The sequence below is a fragment of the Lacerta agilis genome, chromosome W (assembly GCF_009819535.1).
Source record: "Lacerta agilis isolate rLacAgi1 chromosome W, rLacAgi1.pri, whole genome shotgun sequence".
Classification (NCBI taxonomy): Eukaryota; Metazoa; Chordata; class Lepidosauria; order Squamata; family Lacertidae; genus Lacerta; species Lacerta agilis.
Window position 1 is genome coordinate 3,156,498 of NC_046330.1, and position 17,797 is coordinate 3,174,294.

The 17,797-nt window shown below is 44.7% G+C and overlaps 1 protein-coding gene across 1 annotated transcript; it reads right to left on the minus strand.

The window, feature by feature from the left end:
- Positions 1–5,909: 5,909 nt before the first annotated feature.
- On the minus strand, positions 5,910–8,107 carry LOC117039795 (SCAN domain-containing protein 3-like). The gene is made up of 2 exons (XM_033136995.1): positions 7,696–8,107; positions 5,910–6,011 (listed from the first exon to the last, which is right to left on the minus strand). The coding sequence occupies exons 1-2, from the start codon at positions 8,071–8,073 to the stop codon at positions 5,946–5,948; spliced, it is 444 nt and encodes a 147-aa protein (XP_032992886.1). The 5' UTR covers positions 8,074–8,107; the 3' UTR covers positions 5,910–5,945.
- Positions 8,108–17,797: the final 9,690 nt, after the last annotated feature.

Below are 17,797 nucleotides of genomic sequence, written 5' to 3' on the forward strand. Positions count from 1 at the left end.
AAGAACTCTTCTGTGTTGTCTTATCACATGCGTTTCTTGTAAACATATTAAGTCCAAATTTTTCTTTTCCAGTATGTGATTTACCTGGTTCCTCTTGGCCTTAGAGTTAAAACCGTGAATGTTCCAAGTTAATATCTTTAACGCCATATTGCTATTCTAATAAGGTTCCTTTTATTCTTGGTCAAGGTCAGGTTCCGGGTCTGTTCCTCCAGTTGCACCTTGCTGTTCCAATGGGTCTCTTCTTAGTAAAGGTGGTGGTAGCGTAGGAAAATCCAATGCAGGGTAGGGGGTCTTTGCTGTTCCTTCAAACTCAGCAACGTACTTATCCAAAAATTTGACTTTGTCCTCAACAGATCTAATCCTTATTCTTTTTTCTTTATAGCTGAAGGAGAGTCCTTTAGGAAATTCCCACTTGAAAAAGATACCTTTCTTTCTAAGTTGAAAAGTTAAATCAGTGAAGGGTTTTCTTGCATCCAAAAAGTATCTCGGGATGTCTTTATAAAGAATAATTGGTTGGTTCTGTACCTCCAAATTCTTCTTGTAATGTAGGCCTAGTATCTGATCTCTTTGGTCTCTGTTTTGGAAAACCACCATACAGTCACTCATCACCTTAGAGCCTTTTTTCCCCTTTTCCTCCTTTTGTTATAAATCTGTAGGCCTTTACAGAGCCAAGCTCTCCTCATCCAAATCCCAAAATGTAGCAAACTCTTTCACTATATAATCTTTCAAGTTCTCTTGTTCTAATTCAGGTAAATCTCTCACTCTCAGGTTCTGTTCTCTCTCCTTAAGCTGTAATGTAGCAATAGCAATATCAGCTGCTTCCTGTTGTCTTTCCAAATTTTTAATTTTCCCCTCTTCCAAAGATTCCACTTTTTGATCAACTGCCGCCACCCACTGTTTAGTTAATTCAATATCTTCTTTTAAAACAGCTACGTCTTTACCAATCTTCTTTATTCCTTGTGTATTTTGCTTAATAAATTCAGTATTTTCTTTTACATCCTTTCTCAGCTCTTGGATATCACTTGAAAGTGTTTGAACACTTGACTTCAAACTATCCGAGAGACTGGCAATTGCTGCCAGTATCTGCTCTTCTCCTTTCATAGAGCCTTTCCTTTCCTTTCCTTTCTTTTTTTTTTTTTTGGACAGTTACAGCCAAGGCAGAGAGGACTTGGATCGAAAGAAACACCAAAATAAAAATCCAAAGCACTTCTCCAATCCTTGTATAAGTTCACTTTGTTGCAAAAGGTGTTAATAAAAAGTCACTTTAGTATCCAGGCAAGCATACGGCTTCAAAGTATCCAAATCGGAAACAAAAGTAACAAGTCTTTAAGTCTTTAAGTCTTAACAATGGCTGCCAGCTAGCTGACCCGTAATCCGTAATCCAGAGGGAGAGCGGCGCCTTTTAAGTATTTAAATTGTAAATCCACAGGGATAGAAAAACACTCTTCTTAAACCCCCCCTTTCCCCTGCACCTCAGGGGGGGGGAACTTAGTCCCAGTCTGAAGCAGACGGCAAATAATAAAGAAACACAGTCACGGCTTCAGCTGACTTTGCCATTACTTTCCTTTGCCGCAAATGGGGGGGGGGTGGACTTCCCTTTTCATCCCTCTCCCGTGCCGAATTTTAGTTGAAATTTAGATCCTTAAAATCAGTTCTACTCACGGTAGTCCAGCTTTAAATCCAAATTAAGGGAAAGATGAAGCGCTCAAAACTGACAGCTGTGCTGCTTCGCGAAGCCAGGCTAGCGATCAATCCACAGTGCCGCGTCCTCTTCACTCCTCTCAGCAGTCCCTTCAGGGTCTGCCGGGGAGTAAACAGGGCGCTTTATGGCACCCGCCAGATCCCATGTCCCCAAGACTCTCGACTGGGGTTTTTTCGGGGTCTGTAGCGCAGGTACAGGAACCCCCTTTGCCCGAAATCGCCGGGGTCTCTCGGAGCTGAGACGACCCCCCGCCGTCTAGCAATGGCGCTCCACCGGAAGTCCCAAACTATGCTTTCTTTTGTTTCTTTATTTCTGTTTATCTCAAAATAATCCGTTAATTTTTTTTCTTGCTTTTTCCTCCAGTTCTTGATCATCTAATAAATTTTTGTTGAGTCTCCATCTGAATGACTTTTCTTCAATTCTTTTAATTTCGCAAAATATTGGATTGTGATCAGAAAATGTTCTCGGTTGTATTTTGATTTTTTCAATTCTTGGTGCTATCTCGCTGGAAATCATGACGTAATCAATTCTTGCCTTTGATTGTTTTGGTTCCGAAAAATGAGTAAATTGTTTTTCTAATGGGTGTCTCAGTCTCCAAATGTCTATTAAATTACAGTTTTTAACCAATGAGAAGAAGGTCTTAGGTAATTTTCCCTCTTTTGATTCCATCTTCTTCCTCCTTCTATCCATTTCCAATGAGATCACTCCATTCATATCTCCTAAAATTGAAATTTTTTTATCCAGATATTCATAAAGTTTTTCTTCCAATTCCTTATAAAATTCTGATTTATTACCATTTGGTGCGTAGATTCCGACAATTACAAATTTCTCGCCTTGTGTCGTGACTTGTACTGCAATTATTCTTCCTTCCTCATCCTTAAACAGCTGTTTTGCCTCTAGATGTTGTTTTACATATAAAATGACTCCTCTCTTCTTTGTTTTGTCTGAAGATATAAATTCATTACCCAATTTCTTTTTAACCAAAATCCTTCTGTGTTTCCTGGCTACGTGTGTTTCTTGCAAGCAAATTATGTCCAAATTCTTTTTTTGCAGAATATGCTCAATCCTGTTTGTTTAGCTTTCTGGTTAATTCCGTTCACGTTCCAGGACAACACACGTATTGCCATCTTGGGTCTCTTTTGTTTCTTTTAGTCTTTTACTGTTCTTCTTCTTCTTCTTCTTTATTAATATTATCCTCCTCCTCTCCCTGTATTGGGGCGGCACACGCTCCCTCCAATGGCTCTTCTTCCTTCTCTTCCTTTTCAAACTCTTTATATCTTCTGAGGAATTTTGTGACTTCCGGCCGGGAAGAGGAGCCGAAAGGAGACGAGATTCAGCCCTCCGGGGAGAGTCCGGTTCCTAGCAAGAAATAGGGGTGTTTGCAGGGTGCCGCAACCCCCTAAAACCCCCAAAAGGATTGTTTTGGGGACTGGGTACCCAGCAGTGCCGAAGAGGTCTCTCCACCACCGGGAAATCCCCCATTTCGGGAGGAAAGAAGGTTGGCGAGATTGAGGCGCCGGCACGGGTCGCCATTTTCTGCTCGTGAGGAATGCAGCCTCAGGTCTCCACAGTTCTACGACTGACTCTCAATAAAAAGAAAAACCTGAATTTGGTTTGAAGGTGGGTGACCAAATTATTGAATTGAATTGAAAATCAGAGGACAGCGGGGTTTATAAAGGAGGTCAGCCCCGACTGTGGCTAATTGTATATATATAAAGGAGTGCAAAGCTGAGACTTTTATATGCTAAACCTGCTTATGAGTGCAATAATCTAATAATTTTTGGACTTGGCGAAAGCCATTGAATGAATTTGACCTTGGAAGAATTGGAAATTTTATTATTTTAGTTTGTTTTGTTTGTTTTTGATGGACTATGGGAACCTGCTGTGGAAGGAACTTTCCGTTTGCTTTTACTTTCAGTTTTTAAATCATCTGCGCAACGACAAAAAGTACTGACGAAACTTGATTAAAACTGTCTAACTTTAAAAACTTGAAGTTTCCGGGACAACAGCATTGTATTATTGATTAGACTGTGCAATTAATTTTATTTTTGGACATCTCCCTGATCTGCGTGAGCGTAAGAAAGGACTTACCCCCATCCGCGGACAGCGCGATCGCCATTTTCTCCTCCCATCTACTCCCCCCCCCCTGGCAGGGGGCGGCATGGATTAAGCCGAAAGGCTGAAGATTATTGGTACTTTTAACTTTCCTTCTTTTGGCCTGATTCCTTTAAAAATTGGATTAGCCATGCAAGTGGCAGGAGCTGTCTGAATACCTTTCTGTTTCTTTACTTGAGGATTAACTTGGAAACTTTTATTTTTTGCGTGGTGGGTGACCTCTTTCAGAAATTGGATTAGCCAATCAAGTGGCAAAGACTGGGTTCAATGAATTAAGGGACAGAACTGAGATAAAATAAGATTGGACTAGAGGTAAAGTGACTGTGGTATATTGTATGAACTGGAAAGAGACTGTGATTTTATGTTTCTGATTTTGAATGTGTGATTAATAATATTATATGATCCAAAGTAATTGAAGTTGAAAGATAAGAATTACTGTAATTTGGAAGATTTGAATAATTATTGCAGGGAAGAAAAAAAAGAAGAGGAGAAAATAAAATAAAATGGAAAAGAAAAAAGCAACAGAAACGGGAGCTACACCAGGAGATAGAAGAGGATCTAAACAAGAAGACTCCAAAGAAATAATAAAGATGCTCTCAGAACTTAAGAAGGATATAAAAGAAATAAAGGAGAGTGAAAAAACTATGGAGGGCAAATTGGACCAGATGGAACAGAAGTGGGATCAGACAGCCAAGGAATTGTAAACTCAAGTGCAAGAAATAGATAAAAGAACTAAAAAGAATGAAGAAGGAGTAAAACGTGTACAAAAGGAAGTTAGAGAACTGAGCAAAGAAGATGAAAAACTAAGCAGCGACATGTCAGAAATTAACAAAGCACAAGAGGAGATGTGGGATTTGATTGCTATGCAAGAGATGAATCAGAGAGAGACTAATCTAAGATTGAGATCGATCCCAGAGACACAAGGAGAAAACATTGGCGTGAAAATTATTACGGAATTGGCACAGTGGCTGGGAATGGATAAAGAAGAATTGGCGGTGAATGTGGTGAATGCCTTCAGAATTAAGAATAAAAACAAAAAAGGGAAGAGATTCCCAGGAGATTGCTTGATAATATTTAAGGACAAAATAACAAGAGATATGATCTTGATGAAAAATAGAGAGAAGAAAATTTACATCGATAATACAATGATAATTGTATTTAAAGACATCCCACTTCATTTGCTAAAAAAAGAGGACACCATATCAACCTCTGACACGGATGCTGCGGAAGAGGAAGATTGACTTCAAGTGGGAATTCCCTGAAGGGGTTTCCTTTTTTTTTATAAAAACAAGAAACATAAACTGAAAGGGATGCCTGAAGTCACAAAATTCCTCAGAAGATCTAATAGAATTTTGTATGTCAGCCAATCACTATCCATATTTCGTTTTTTTTACTGCCACAATCTCTAAGGGGGATATCCACCATGGTGTTTTGGATTCAAAATACCTTCGGTATTTCTGCCAGATTTTATAGAGCGATTTCCTTATAATATTATTCATGAAATTATTTTGCTTATTTATTTTTTCCTTCATTAAATACCAGTGCCATCCAAAAACAAGGCCATCTCCTTCCAAATCCAATAGAACATTATTTTTTAACTCCAACCAATCTTTGATGCAAGACAGGGCTGCTGCGTCATGATATAGTTCCAGATCCGGTAACCCGAATCCCCCTCCTATGGTCGATTAATATTTTATACTTGATTCTGGGCTTTCCCCCATTCCATATGAATTTAGAAATATCTTTTTCCCATATCTTAAAATGACTCATCCCTCCTATTAATGGTAGATTTTGAAATAAATAATTCATTTTAGATAACACACACATTTTAATAATTGATATTCTTCCTAAGAAAGAAATTTTTAATTTAGACCAGGGGTCTGCAACCTTTAAGACGAAAAGAGCCACTTGGACCCATTTCCGAAGAAAACAACAACAACTGGGAGCCGCAAAACCATTGTGACATTTAAAACAAATATAACACTGCCTATATTGTTTCTTACCTTAATGCTATATATACAGGATCGTGCAGTCAGCTGTCAATCTGAAGAAAAAAAGGACTTTCACTTAACAATGTAAAATATATTTTTGCAAATTAATAGCTAATTAAAATATTTAATTTACCTGGTTAATGGGACTTTTGCTCCTGAACCTCAGTGCTCAGTGTCTGCACATCAGGGCTGTAAGACGTCACCTTCATTTTCTTTTCTTTTTTTTATAAGAATTTTATTGGTTTTTTACAAAACAAAGAACAACAAAACACATATAACAACACAAACACAACAATCAAACATAATAAAAACAAATGCAAATCCCCATTAATATACCAATAATTTTTTTTCTTGTTTAACACAAAAAAAAACTTTTCTTGTTCAAATCTTTACTGGGTGACTTCCCCCGTTTTCTCTCCTTTGGTTCCAGTTCTACTTTACTTTGATAACTTCTCATCTTAAAATTTAAATCATCCAAAATGTAAACTAAACATACTTCTTAATATTTAATTTTTACTTCAACATAACCTATCACTTCTTATCTCAAATCATACATCTTATTTCACTTAAACTGCTGCTGATAAAAAACTTAACATATCTCTTCAATAATTTCAAATCTTAAATTCTTAACACACTGACTTCAGGGTACCATAATAGACCATCCTAATTATATTTTTATATATTCTCACCCTATCCCTTCTCTGACCATTTTCCTTCTCCATCTCCCTCCAACACCATTGTCCAGAACATCTTCTTTTTCTAAAAATCCACAGGTCCAGACGCAGTCCATAAATGTCCTTGCAGGGGACTTCAGGATACACAAATCATCTTCTTCCAGCATCTCCGTTTCAAAGTTCCAATCATCTTCCAGTTGTAAATTCACAAATCTTCTTCCCATCATTTCTGGGCTCTCACCCCAGAAATTGGATATACATTGTATTCCAACCCTGCGTCTCTCACACCAGCAGGATTTTTCAACTTCTCGGAGTTGCGCAGCCTCTGTACTTTGTTTTCCAAAAACTTTCTCAAGTTCCCTTGCAAGATTTCTTTCCAACTTAGCAAAGTTCTCTAGAGTCTTTCCTGTAGCATATAACTTTTCTTCAACATCCTGGTTCAACATAATTAATTTCTGATTTAACAGTTCCAACTTCAAAAGAATAATCCTTTGTTCATGTGTCAGTCCCGAGTCTAGAGCCAACTTAAAAACGAAACCAAGCATGGTAGAGATGGGCAGAGGGTTTCAAGTTTCAGTACTTTTCCATCTTTAACCATAGATTTTAACCGCCATTTCCCCCCGAGTCAGGGTGGAAAGATTGCAATCCAACAACTTCAAAAAGAGATATTTTCGATCTCTTAATTCCCCTAAAAAGGGATTCAGCCAGTCTTACTTGTCAAAATCTCCGTAGAAACTTTGTATCCGCTACTCCAGCAGCAGCAGAAAACAATGTTATCTTCTTGCTTAAACAAAGGGAGGAACGGGCTTCCTTTTTCACGTTCCTCCCGGAGTGCCAATTAACAAAAATTTAGCTTCAAATTATCTCCGTACTCACGGCCTCCGTGGTTCTCTTTTTTCCCCTTTCCAATAGGTAGAACGACGCGCTCAGTGCCGGCGGCAGCCGCCGCTTCACTGGCCCGGTTGGGGCATGCCTCCAAAGCCCGGCGCTGTTGCCCCTTCACTCCCGCGCCCTTTTACAAGGGCAACGGGAGAAGGGTTCCGCGCCATAATGGGCTGGCTGGAGTGCCCATGCCGCGGGACGCTCGACCCGCGGTTTAGCGGAGCCCCGCTGTGAGGTAGCGGGGCTCCTACCCCCGAGCCGGCCTGGGTCGTTTCGCTGCCGAAGCGACCCACGACCGCCCACAATGGCGTCCTCGCCGGAAGTCCGTCACCTTCATTTTCACACAGGCTTGCAAGCTGTCATCTGTGAGGCGTGATCGATGTTTGTTTTTAATATAGTTCATATTGGAGAAGACCTGCTCACATACATATGTGGAACCGAAGATCGACAGGACTCCAAATGCATACTTTTTCATGTTTATATAGGTGTCGGGGATGGCATTCCATGTTTCGAATACAAGTTTGTCCTGTTTGGGAAGGTTTTCAATATCACTCCATTTATGATTCTTAGCCAGAATGGCCTTCTGGCGGGCAACATCCTCAAGAGTAGTGTTCAAGCATTTGAACTTGGACACCCATATATCTTTGTCGGCTATATCGGCCAGTTCCATCTCAAGATCAGGTTGACTTACACCTGCAAATGCAGTCATATTCAATAGGGATGGATCGATCGCCAGGGGAGTGAAAGGGAAGGATAATGTGATTTTTCCTCTCTGAACTCACAGAATCGTTTCCCAAACGAGCTTTGCATTGCGGTGATTGCAGACTGGAAATATTCCAAATTTATCGTATCATGGCTTTGTTTGAACTCTCTCAAAGAGGGAAAGTGAGACAGTGTACCTCTCTGGAAATCTTTGACAAACACTGTCAACTTGCGCTCAAATGCCAAAACCTCCTCCAGCATGTGCAGGGCTGTGCCTCCTTTCCCCTGAAGGGTTGTATTTAGTGTGTTTAGATGTGCTGTCATGTCTACCATAAAATGTAATTTTTCCAGCCACTCTGGCTGTTCCAGCTCAGCAAAGGTGAGCTCTTTGCTGGCCAGGAAGGTTTTTACTTCTTCCAAACATGCGACAAAGCGTTTTAGCACCTCGCCTCTGGACAGCCACCGGACCTTGTTGTGGAGCAGGAGGTCAGAATATGTGCTTTCCACCTCATCCAATAGCAAACGAAACTGGCGGTGGTTTAAACCCTTTGCCATTATCTTATTAACAATCTGAATGACCACATCCATCACTTTTGTGCATTCAGGGGGAAATGTTTGAGCACACAATGCCTCTTGGTGCAGGATGCAGTGAAATGACAGCAGCGTTCTACTCAGCGCCTTCTGCAGTAGAGCCACAAAGCCCTTCTGTGCTCCTCTCATGCTCGGTGCCCCATCAGTAGCCACTGAGACCAGGTGGTTGGTGTTTATTTTTTTAGCACTTAAAAAGTCCAGGACAGCCTTACAGATATCCTCACCCCTTGTTTGGTCTTTTAGTGGTATCAGCTCAATCAGTTCTTCCTGTGGCCCCAAAGAGTTCACATATCGGCAGAACAGCGCTATTTGTTTAATATCACCTCTATCTTTGGACTCATCACAGGCGATGGAGTACGCCACAGCCGAATTAATGTCTTGAATTTGCTGTTTGCTAATGTTTTCTGCCATTTTTAGGGCTCTTTCTTTAACAGTCTTCGCAGAGAGAGGCATGTCTTTGATTTTCTGCACAATTTCATTCTTGTTTTTGAGGTCCGAGTATAGATGTTCCGAAACCCTGAGGAATGCTCTTTTCATATACTCTCCATCTGTGAACGGCTTCCCGTGCTTTACTATCTCCTCAGCGGCTGCAAAACTAGCATATGTTGACAAATTTGCAGACATCACCCACTTCTTGAAATTATTTTTGCTCCTATCAACCTTCCTCATTAGTTCTGCAACGGCTTTTCGTCTCTCATCTCCATCTGGATATTTTTCAGCAAAGGCTGTGTGTTTATTCTGGAAATGTCTTGCAATATTTGACTTTTTGTTGTTTGCCAATTTCTCACCACATATTAAGCATACTGGTAAACCAGTCTTGTCAGCAGAGAATGCAAAAACACTCTGTGTTCTTCAGAATTTTTTCTTTTCTTGCCTTTATCCATGGCTGGCCTACCGGGGGTCCAAAACAGGGACGTAATCAGAAATCAGAGGGCATCCCACCCACCTCTTTCCCCCTTCTCTCATTGCACACACTTTGTAAACCAAGAAAATCTTTTTTTTAAAAAAACCATTTGGGAATCCAGTTGCCTCAGTAGCCCAGCTATTAAAGAACAAGCTATCCAAGGCAACTGAATGAAAAAGAGGCCAGCGATTAAGCTACAGCAGGCTAAAAAAGTCAAAGGGCCATTCTAAAATGCAGCAAGGTGACTTTTAAAACACGAAGTTTTTTACCCACCAAAAATGGTGACCTCCAGAACCACTGCCCAACACGGATGGCACTGACACCCAGAAGAGCAGGAAATGAAGAGCAGGAAATGAAGAGCAGGAAATGAAGGCAAAATGGCAAAATATCACAAAACGCTCCCCCCCCCCCAGCCAAACAACAAGCACTGTATTAAAGGAACCGTCCGAACGCCTGACGCTGCAGGGGCAAATCTAGAAGGGGAAATCCAACTGCATGAACAGCACAAAAGCCTCTTTCCCCCTTCACTTTGTAAACCAAGAAAATCTTTTTTTTACAAAAAACCATTTGGGAATCAAGTTGTCTCAATAGCCCAGCTATTAAAGAACAATGTAGCCGCAACTGAATAACAAAGACATTAAGCTACAGCAGGCAAAAGACGCTGCAGGGGCAAATCTAGAACAGCACAAAAACATTTTGCTACCTTAGCAAACTTATGCAAAAGCACACAGCATGCACACTGCCTCAATCACTATTGGCCGATTATTCTTTTCTATTATTTCAAGCACACATGCACACACACACACACACACACACACGGGTTTTTTGGGGTTTTTTTTGCAACGGGTTCCTAGAGTTTTACACAACCCAAGTAATGCTGGACAGTTCGTCATTCCAGCTGATTTCCTCATTAAGCCCTGAGAAGAGGTGAATGGCGAGGAAAAATTAAAACGAGACTACAGTCTCCAAGCGGTGCACAAGGACTACAATATAGCCAAGTGACCTCTTTGATAATTGTAACAGGAGTATAACTACACATCCATCGTCCAGGTTCCCCATGTACAGAGAGGGGACTCGTAGATCCACTGCAACGCCATTTCCCCCTCTTTTCCTTAAGGACAAGGAAGCTAGCTGACAATCAGGAGGAGGAAGGGAAAAGGGGGGGAGCAGCAGAGCGCACATTCGTATGCAAATCAAACCGCTCCCGGTTCATCCGATCGCCCATCGTCGCACCCCCACCTGCCCCCGGATTAACCTTTCCGCTCAGCCCTCCAACGTTTGCATATCTCAAACCTATCAGCCGACATTCAGCAGGTAAACAATAGGCAAATATCACCTCAGGTCCTGACCGGAACGACCTCCTTATCGCTGAGGCTGCCCATCTCCAACGAACCCCCCTCCTGGAGCCGAAACCGCACTGTAAAAACGTGCTTTCCTTATCACCACACAAATACCAGCCTCTGTTATACTCGATCTAATGTGCAGTATAAACCAAGTGTTATGTATTGCTATGTTGTGTATGAACCTCCGACATTGTATCCAGATGTAACTCATACTTTTCCAGCTATATAACCTGATGTATCTCTGCCTTAATGTATCCTTGTACTCCATGTATGCTTCTCTGTAACAACCACAATGTTATAAAGTTATCTGTAACCTAATCATATCCAAAGAACGTGTAAAGGGTTTCCTCTGGCTGCCGCCTTCATAAAGACTAACTGTCATTCGGGAACTGTCAGATTCCCGTTCTTAACATTCTATGAACTGTCAAACCTCCTGCCCTTATACCACAGCGCCACCTACTGAGTCTGCCACCAAAGCAGCAGGATAAAGGACAATGGAAACATCTGTCATCCAAAGGAAATCACTTTATTCATATACAAAGGGACGTGGACATTTGCAATTCAGGAAGCTCCGATCACCGACTCCTCCCTGTAAACGGAAGATAAACAACAGTATCAAAAGATATGCAGGAAACTCACCCTGATACTATTGTATAAACCCATCACCTTGCCATAAGATGTATTTATCGTATGTAAATCCTTCCTTCCCACTCTTTTTCTTTCCATTCACCTGTATAGAGACAAAAATGTATAAAACCCTCCCTATGACTGTACTCGGGGTTCTCTCTCTTCGTGATTCTGCACGGCGTAGGGGAACCTCTGTTGCAACAGATCCAAATAAACGGGAGGGCTGTGCCTTGCTTTCCCTTCTACCAGCTCCGGTGTCGCCTCTGTTTTTCCAGCGTAAGTGGGGAGCTCAGGAAAGGTGTGGGCTTCTCAGGGCTAAAATTCCGGAACTCCTCCTTGGGAAAACCGGGCCCCTTTTTGCTTTTTTCCCCCCCAAAATTGGCTAATTCCAAAGTAATCTGTAGCATCCCTCTTGAATACGCAGCAGAGCCCTACAGAATCAGTCAGAGCAGAGCAGCATTTTAATTTTGCACAGATGTATGTTATCTTAAAAAGAAAAGGGCACAAAAATGTTCCAGTGGAGCTTTAGAGGGGTGGAGTGGAGTGGGGTGAAACTACTGGCTCTTTTTAAAAAAAAAAAAAGGCAAATTTGAATTTCCTGTGAAAGCAACAACATCTTTATTCAGGGCATGCATGATTTAGACCTGAGTGGGCCACAAGCAAGGTTGGGACAAAGTCTTTTTGTGGTGAAAAGGGTAATGCATTGAAGCGTTAATAAATACACCCACAGCAAATGTACCTAAGCAGCTGAAAAGTCAACTGCCTTAAAAAAGAAATAAAAGAAGATCAGTGACAATATATTCCATTCAAAAAATTCCCATGTGTCATTTAAAAAGTGTCCCTCTTTTGGTTTCGGGTCCACCAACATCCCTATTTTTGGCTCATATCAGCTTTAGCTTGCCAGCAATTCAGAAACCCAATTCCATTTATTTTTAAATAAATAAACTGGGGGCGGGCCTTCTGGAAGAAAAGAAGGGACCATTTCAGGTGGAACCTTTTGTAAAGTGAGGAGGACAAAGACAAATTTCAGCGGGATGCCTCAACCGCTGGGCGGCGACGGCAGGGCCCTGAGCCCTCCCAAGCCGACCGCATCACCGCCGACCGCGCGCCCGATCCCAGGGCTCCCGCTAGCCAGCGGGATGTCTCAACCGCTGGGCGGCGACGGCAGGGCCCTGAGCCCTCCCGCACTGACCGCATCACCGCCGATCGCGCGGCCCGATCCCAGGGGCCCGGCGGGAAGCCGGGCAAAGGCAGCGGCGGCTGGGCCAAGCGGCCTCACGCCCCCGTCGCCGCCCCCTCGGCCTTCACGTGGCCTGAACCCAAGAAAATGGCGACGGCGGCAGGGCCCATCGCCCTCCCGCGCCGCCGCCGATCGATTGGCCACCAAGCGGCCCGATCCCTGGGCTCCCAGCGGGAGGCCCCCAAAGCAATCAACGGCGGCGGTTTTAAGCGCAGCTACAAAGTTCCCGCTGGGGACTTCCGTGCTCTGCGACTCCCCAACGCAGTGCCGATGTCCCCGGTGCCTGGGCCGCACAAGGGCGGCGCGTCTTTGCGCACAGCCGGAGCCCTGAGGGGACGCGCTGGAGCGGGGGAACGGCCGCTTACCATGTGGGGGACCGGCAGCACCGGGCGCAACATCTGGGGGGCACGCTCGCCCTCGCCCTCTGCGGCTCTCCATCTCCGCGACCGAGGAGGCGGCGGGCGGGACGGCGGAGAGGATCTTAGACAGCAGCAAGGCTGCGCAGGGCGCTGGCACAAAGATCGGGCAGATGTCCTTCCGTGCACTTGGGGCCGCCCGGGCTGCCATTCCATCCCCTCCCCTCCCCTCTAACCCGGCCTGAACCCTCCTGCAACTTGGCGCCTAGGCTGGGCTAGCGAGTCCCAGGAGGGGGACAGGTGGCTCCGATTAAAGTTGCCTCGCTCCGTCTGCGCGGGCACCGCTCCCAGTTTAGGAAGAAGGAGGGAGCTCAGGGCGGGAAGCGAGCGACTGGCCTTTGCCTCCGCTCGCCCGGTTTGCCTTGGTCCGCCTCTCGATTGCCCCCCTTCCCCAGAAAGGACGCACAGGGCAACCTCTCCTTTAAAGAGCAAAGCGTCGCCGTCGGAATACCGAGGTGTCCCCACGTGCGCCCTGGAAGGACGCAGGCGTGCGGCGCCCATAGATGGCCCGAAGAGGCACCCAACACGCACTCAAGGTTGAACCGGGAGAGCTGGATCCCAACGCGGAACACACCTGCGAGCTAGTCAGTGGAGCGGCCGTAGGAGCCCTGCCGTGCTCGGCGGACCACCCACGCTCCCCCGACGCTCAGCCGCCGCTGCCTCCCTTCTTCTCCCCAAGCTCCAGCCGGCAGGAGCTCGCCTGTGCCCTTCGGCTGCCCACCTCCCCTCCTTCTTCACGCCCCCATCGCTGCCCCCTCGGCCTTCACGTGGCCTGAACCCAAGAAAATGGCTATGGCGGCAGGGCCCATCGCCCTCCCACGTCGCCGCCGATCGATTGGCCGCCAAGCGGCCCGATCCCGGGACTCCCAGCGGGAGGCCCCCAAAGCAATCGATGGCGGCGGTAGGGCCCATCGCCCTCCCGCGTCGTCGGCAATCCAACGCGGGCCCACCAGCAGGACCATCGGGAGGCCCCCAATGCAGGCGGCCCGACCCTGGGGCTCAGGCCGCGCTCCAGGGAGGCCCCCCTCCCCGCAAGTCCAAACCAGGAAACCAGGAACACTTACCTGAAATGCGACGCTCCTGGACCCTGGACGTTCCTGCAGGTAAAACGAAAAGGGGGAAATCTGGGCGGCTCTGCCGCTTTTACCTGGGCCTTGACCCCGCCCCCGGCCTCTGTCCTTTGTCCCATCCTGGCCGGAGGCAGGTCAAGGCCCATCGCCCTCCCGCGTCGCCGCCTCCTGGCTCCATTCTCTGCCTCGCCGGGGCACACTCACCATTTTGCGCCCTCCCCTCTCCTCCTTCCGAGTCGCAACAGCAGGGAGCCGCATGCGGCTCGGGAGCCGCGGGTTGCCAACCCCCGATTTAGACCATGATTCCATTTTTCTTTTTAATTTTTTCCACTTTTCTTGTATTAAATCTATACCTTTGGTTGTCATTTGGATACCTAAATACTTCATTTTCTTTTGGATTTTTATTCCTGATAATTCTTGCAATTCCTTTCTTTCTTCATTTTCCAAATTTTTCTCTAACATATTGGTTTTAATATAATTGATTTTTAAACCTGCTAATTTCCCATATTCATTTATTTTGCTCAATGCATTAGGAATACTATTTAAAGTGTATTGCGTGGCTATGTCCCTCCCCTCCCCATAGAAGTAATGACACAGACATGTTATGCCAATTGCAATGGGCATAAAGGCCACAACTTTATTGGTTACGGATGTTGAGCGGTATTGGCTTAGGCATTGGACCCTATCAGCTATATCTGACCCCAACCCGTGTGTCAGTGAAGGGTTAACCACCAGTAAGGAACCCCAGTGATGAACATCTCCCAGAATTCCCCCTGTGATCACTCACAATGCCTAACCGCCACTCGAGCCTAATGGGCTCGCCGCCAATACCCTCATGTTGTTGTTGTTGTTCAGTCGTTCAGTCGTGTCCGACTCTTCGTGACCCCATGGACCAGAGCACGCCAGGCACGCCTATCCTTCACTGCCTCTCGCAGTTTGGCCAAACTCATGTTAGTAGCTTCGAGAACACTGTCCAACCATCTCATCCTCTGTCGTCCCCTTCTCCTTGTGCCCTCCATCTTTCCCAACATCAGGGTCTTCTCCAGGGAGTCTTCTCTTCTCATGAGGTGGCCAAAGTAATGGAGCCTCAACTTCAGGATCTGTCCTTCTAGTGAGCACTCAGGGCTGATTTCTTTGAGAATGGATAGGTTTGATCTTCTTGCAGTCCATGGGACTCTCAAGAGTCTCCTCCAGCACCATAATTCAAAAGCATCAATTCTTCGGCGATCAGCCTTCTTGATGGTCCAGCTCTCACTTCCGTACATTGCTACTGGGAAAACCATAGCTTTAACTATTACGGACCTTTGTCGGCAAGGAGGTGTCTTTGTTTTTTAAGCTGCTGTCTAGGTTTGTCATTGCTTTTCTCCCAAGAAGCAGGCGTCTTCTAATTTTGTAACTGCTGTCACCATCTGCAGTGATCATGGAACCGAAGAAAGTGAAATCCCTCACTGCCTCCATTTCTTCCCCTTCTATTTGCCAGGAGGTGATGGAACCAGTTGCCATGATCTTTGTTTTTTTGATGTTGAGCTTCAGACCATATTTTGCGCTTTTCTCTTTCACCCTCATTAAAAGGTTCTTTAATTCCTCCTCATTTTCTGCCATAAAGGTAGTATCATCAGCATATCTGAGGTTGTTGATATTTTTTCCGGCAATCTTAATTCCAGTTGGGGATTCATCCAGTCCAGCCTTTCACATGATGTATTCTGCATATAAGTTAAATAAGCAGGGAGACAATATACAACCTTGTCGTACTCCTTTCCCAATTTTGAACCAGTCAGTTATTCCATATCCAGTTCTAACTGTAGCTTCTTGTCCCACATAGAGATATCTCAGGAGACGGTTGAGGTGATCAGGCACTTCCATTTCTTTAAGAACTTGCCATAGTCTGCTGTGGTCGACACAGTCAAATGCTTTTGCGTATTCAATGAAGCAGAAGTAGATGTTTTTCTGGAACTCTCTAGCTTTCTCCATAATCCAGCGCATGTTTGCAATTTGGTCTCTGGTTGCTCTGCCCCTTTGAAATCCAGCTTGCACTTCTGGGAGTTCTCGGTCCACATACTGCTTAAGCCTGCCTTGTAGAATTTTAAGCATAACCTTGCTAGCCTGTGAAATGAGTGCAATTGTGCGGTAGTTGGAGCATTCTTTGGCACTGCCCTTCTTTGGGATTGGGATGTAGACTGATCTTCTCCAATCCTCTGGCCACTGCTGAGTTTTCCAAACTTGCTGGCATATTGAGTGTAGCACCTTAACAGCATCATCTTTTAAAATTTTAAATAGTTCAGCTATTTATCATCACTTCCACTGGCCTTGTTGTTAGCAAGGCTTTCTAAGGCCCATTTGACTTCACTCTCCAGGATGTCTGGCTCAAGGTCAGCAACCACACTACTGTTGTGATATTAGTACAAACCGAGCTGCAAGAAGCGAGGTCACCTGGCTAAGAGTCATGTTTCACCCTGTGGGAAATCCAACAGTCTTCCCACACATGTGATGTCATTGTAATTTACTGATGTATTTTACTTTCAGTCCTGCGTCAGGAGATGCTGGACGCTTTTATAGACAGCTCTGCAATAATGAGCTGCTGCGCAGAGACAGACTCTGTACTTTATCTACATTAAAGTAGTTTTAGCCTTACTGGCTTGTGCGTGTTGTTCTTCAAACTGGGGAACAATCGCATATTATCTTTATGCCCCTGGACTCCAGTAGCCAGAGGGCACGGAGGCTTCGTCCGCCTTGGGGGTCAGTCTCTCAGCTTGCCCCCGCGGGAAGTTTTCATAACAACTACCTGGGGTGTATGAGACCTCCATATCTTTTTGGTATAATTCCTCTGTGTATTCTTGCCACCTCTTCTTGATGTGTTCTGCTTCTGTTAGGTCCTTTCCACTTTTGTCTTTAATTGTGGTAATCTTTGTACGAAATGTTCCTTTCATATCTCTGGTTTTTCCCATTCTTTTATTTTCCTCTATTTCTTTGCATTGCTCGTTTAGAAAGGCCCTCTTGTCTCTCCTTGCTATTCTTTGGAAATCTGCATTCAATTTCCTGTATCTTTCACGATCTCCCTCGCATTTTGCTTGCCTTCTCTCCCCCGCTATTTGTAAGGCCTCATTGTACAGCCACTTTGCTTTCTTGCATTTCTTTTTCATTGGGATGGTTTTCGTTGCTGCCTCCTGTATAATGTTACGAGCCTCCATCCACAGTTCTTCAGGCACTCTATCCACCAAATCTAAATCCTTAAACCTGTTCCTCACTTCCACTGTGTATTCATAAGGGATTTGATTTAGATTGTATTTTACTGGCCCAGTGGTTTTTCCTACTTTCTTCAGTTTAAGCTGGAATTTTGCTATAAGAAGCTGATGGTCTGAGCCACAGTCAGCTCCAGGTCTTGTTTTTGCTGAGTGTATAGAGCTTCTCCATACCCTCATACCTGCAACCAATTCCTAATACCCTTTACTATATCTGCTAACCAAGCATCATTTCCTGCATCTGAAAGGTGCACACCGTCATCACGATATAGGGCAACCTCAGAGCGCCTTATTCCCAGGT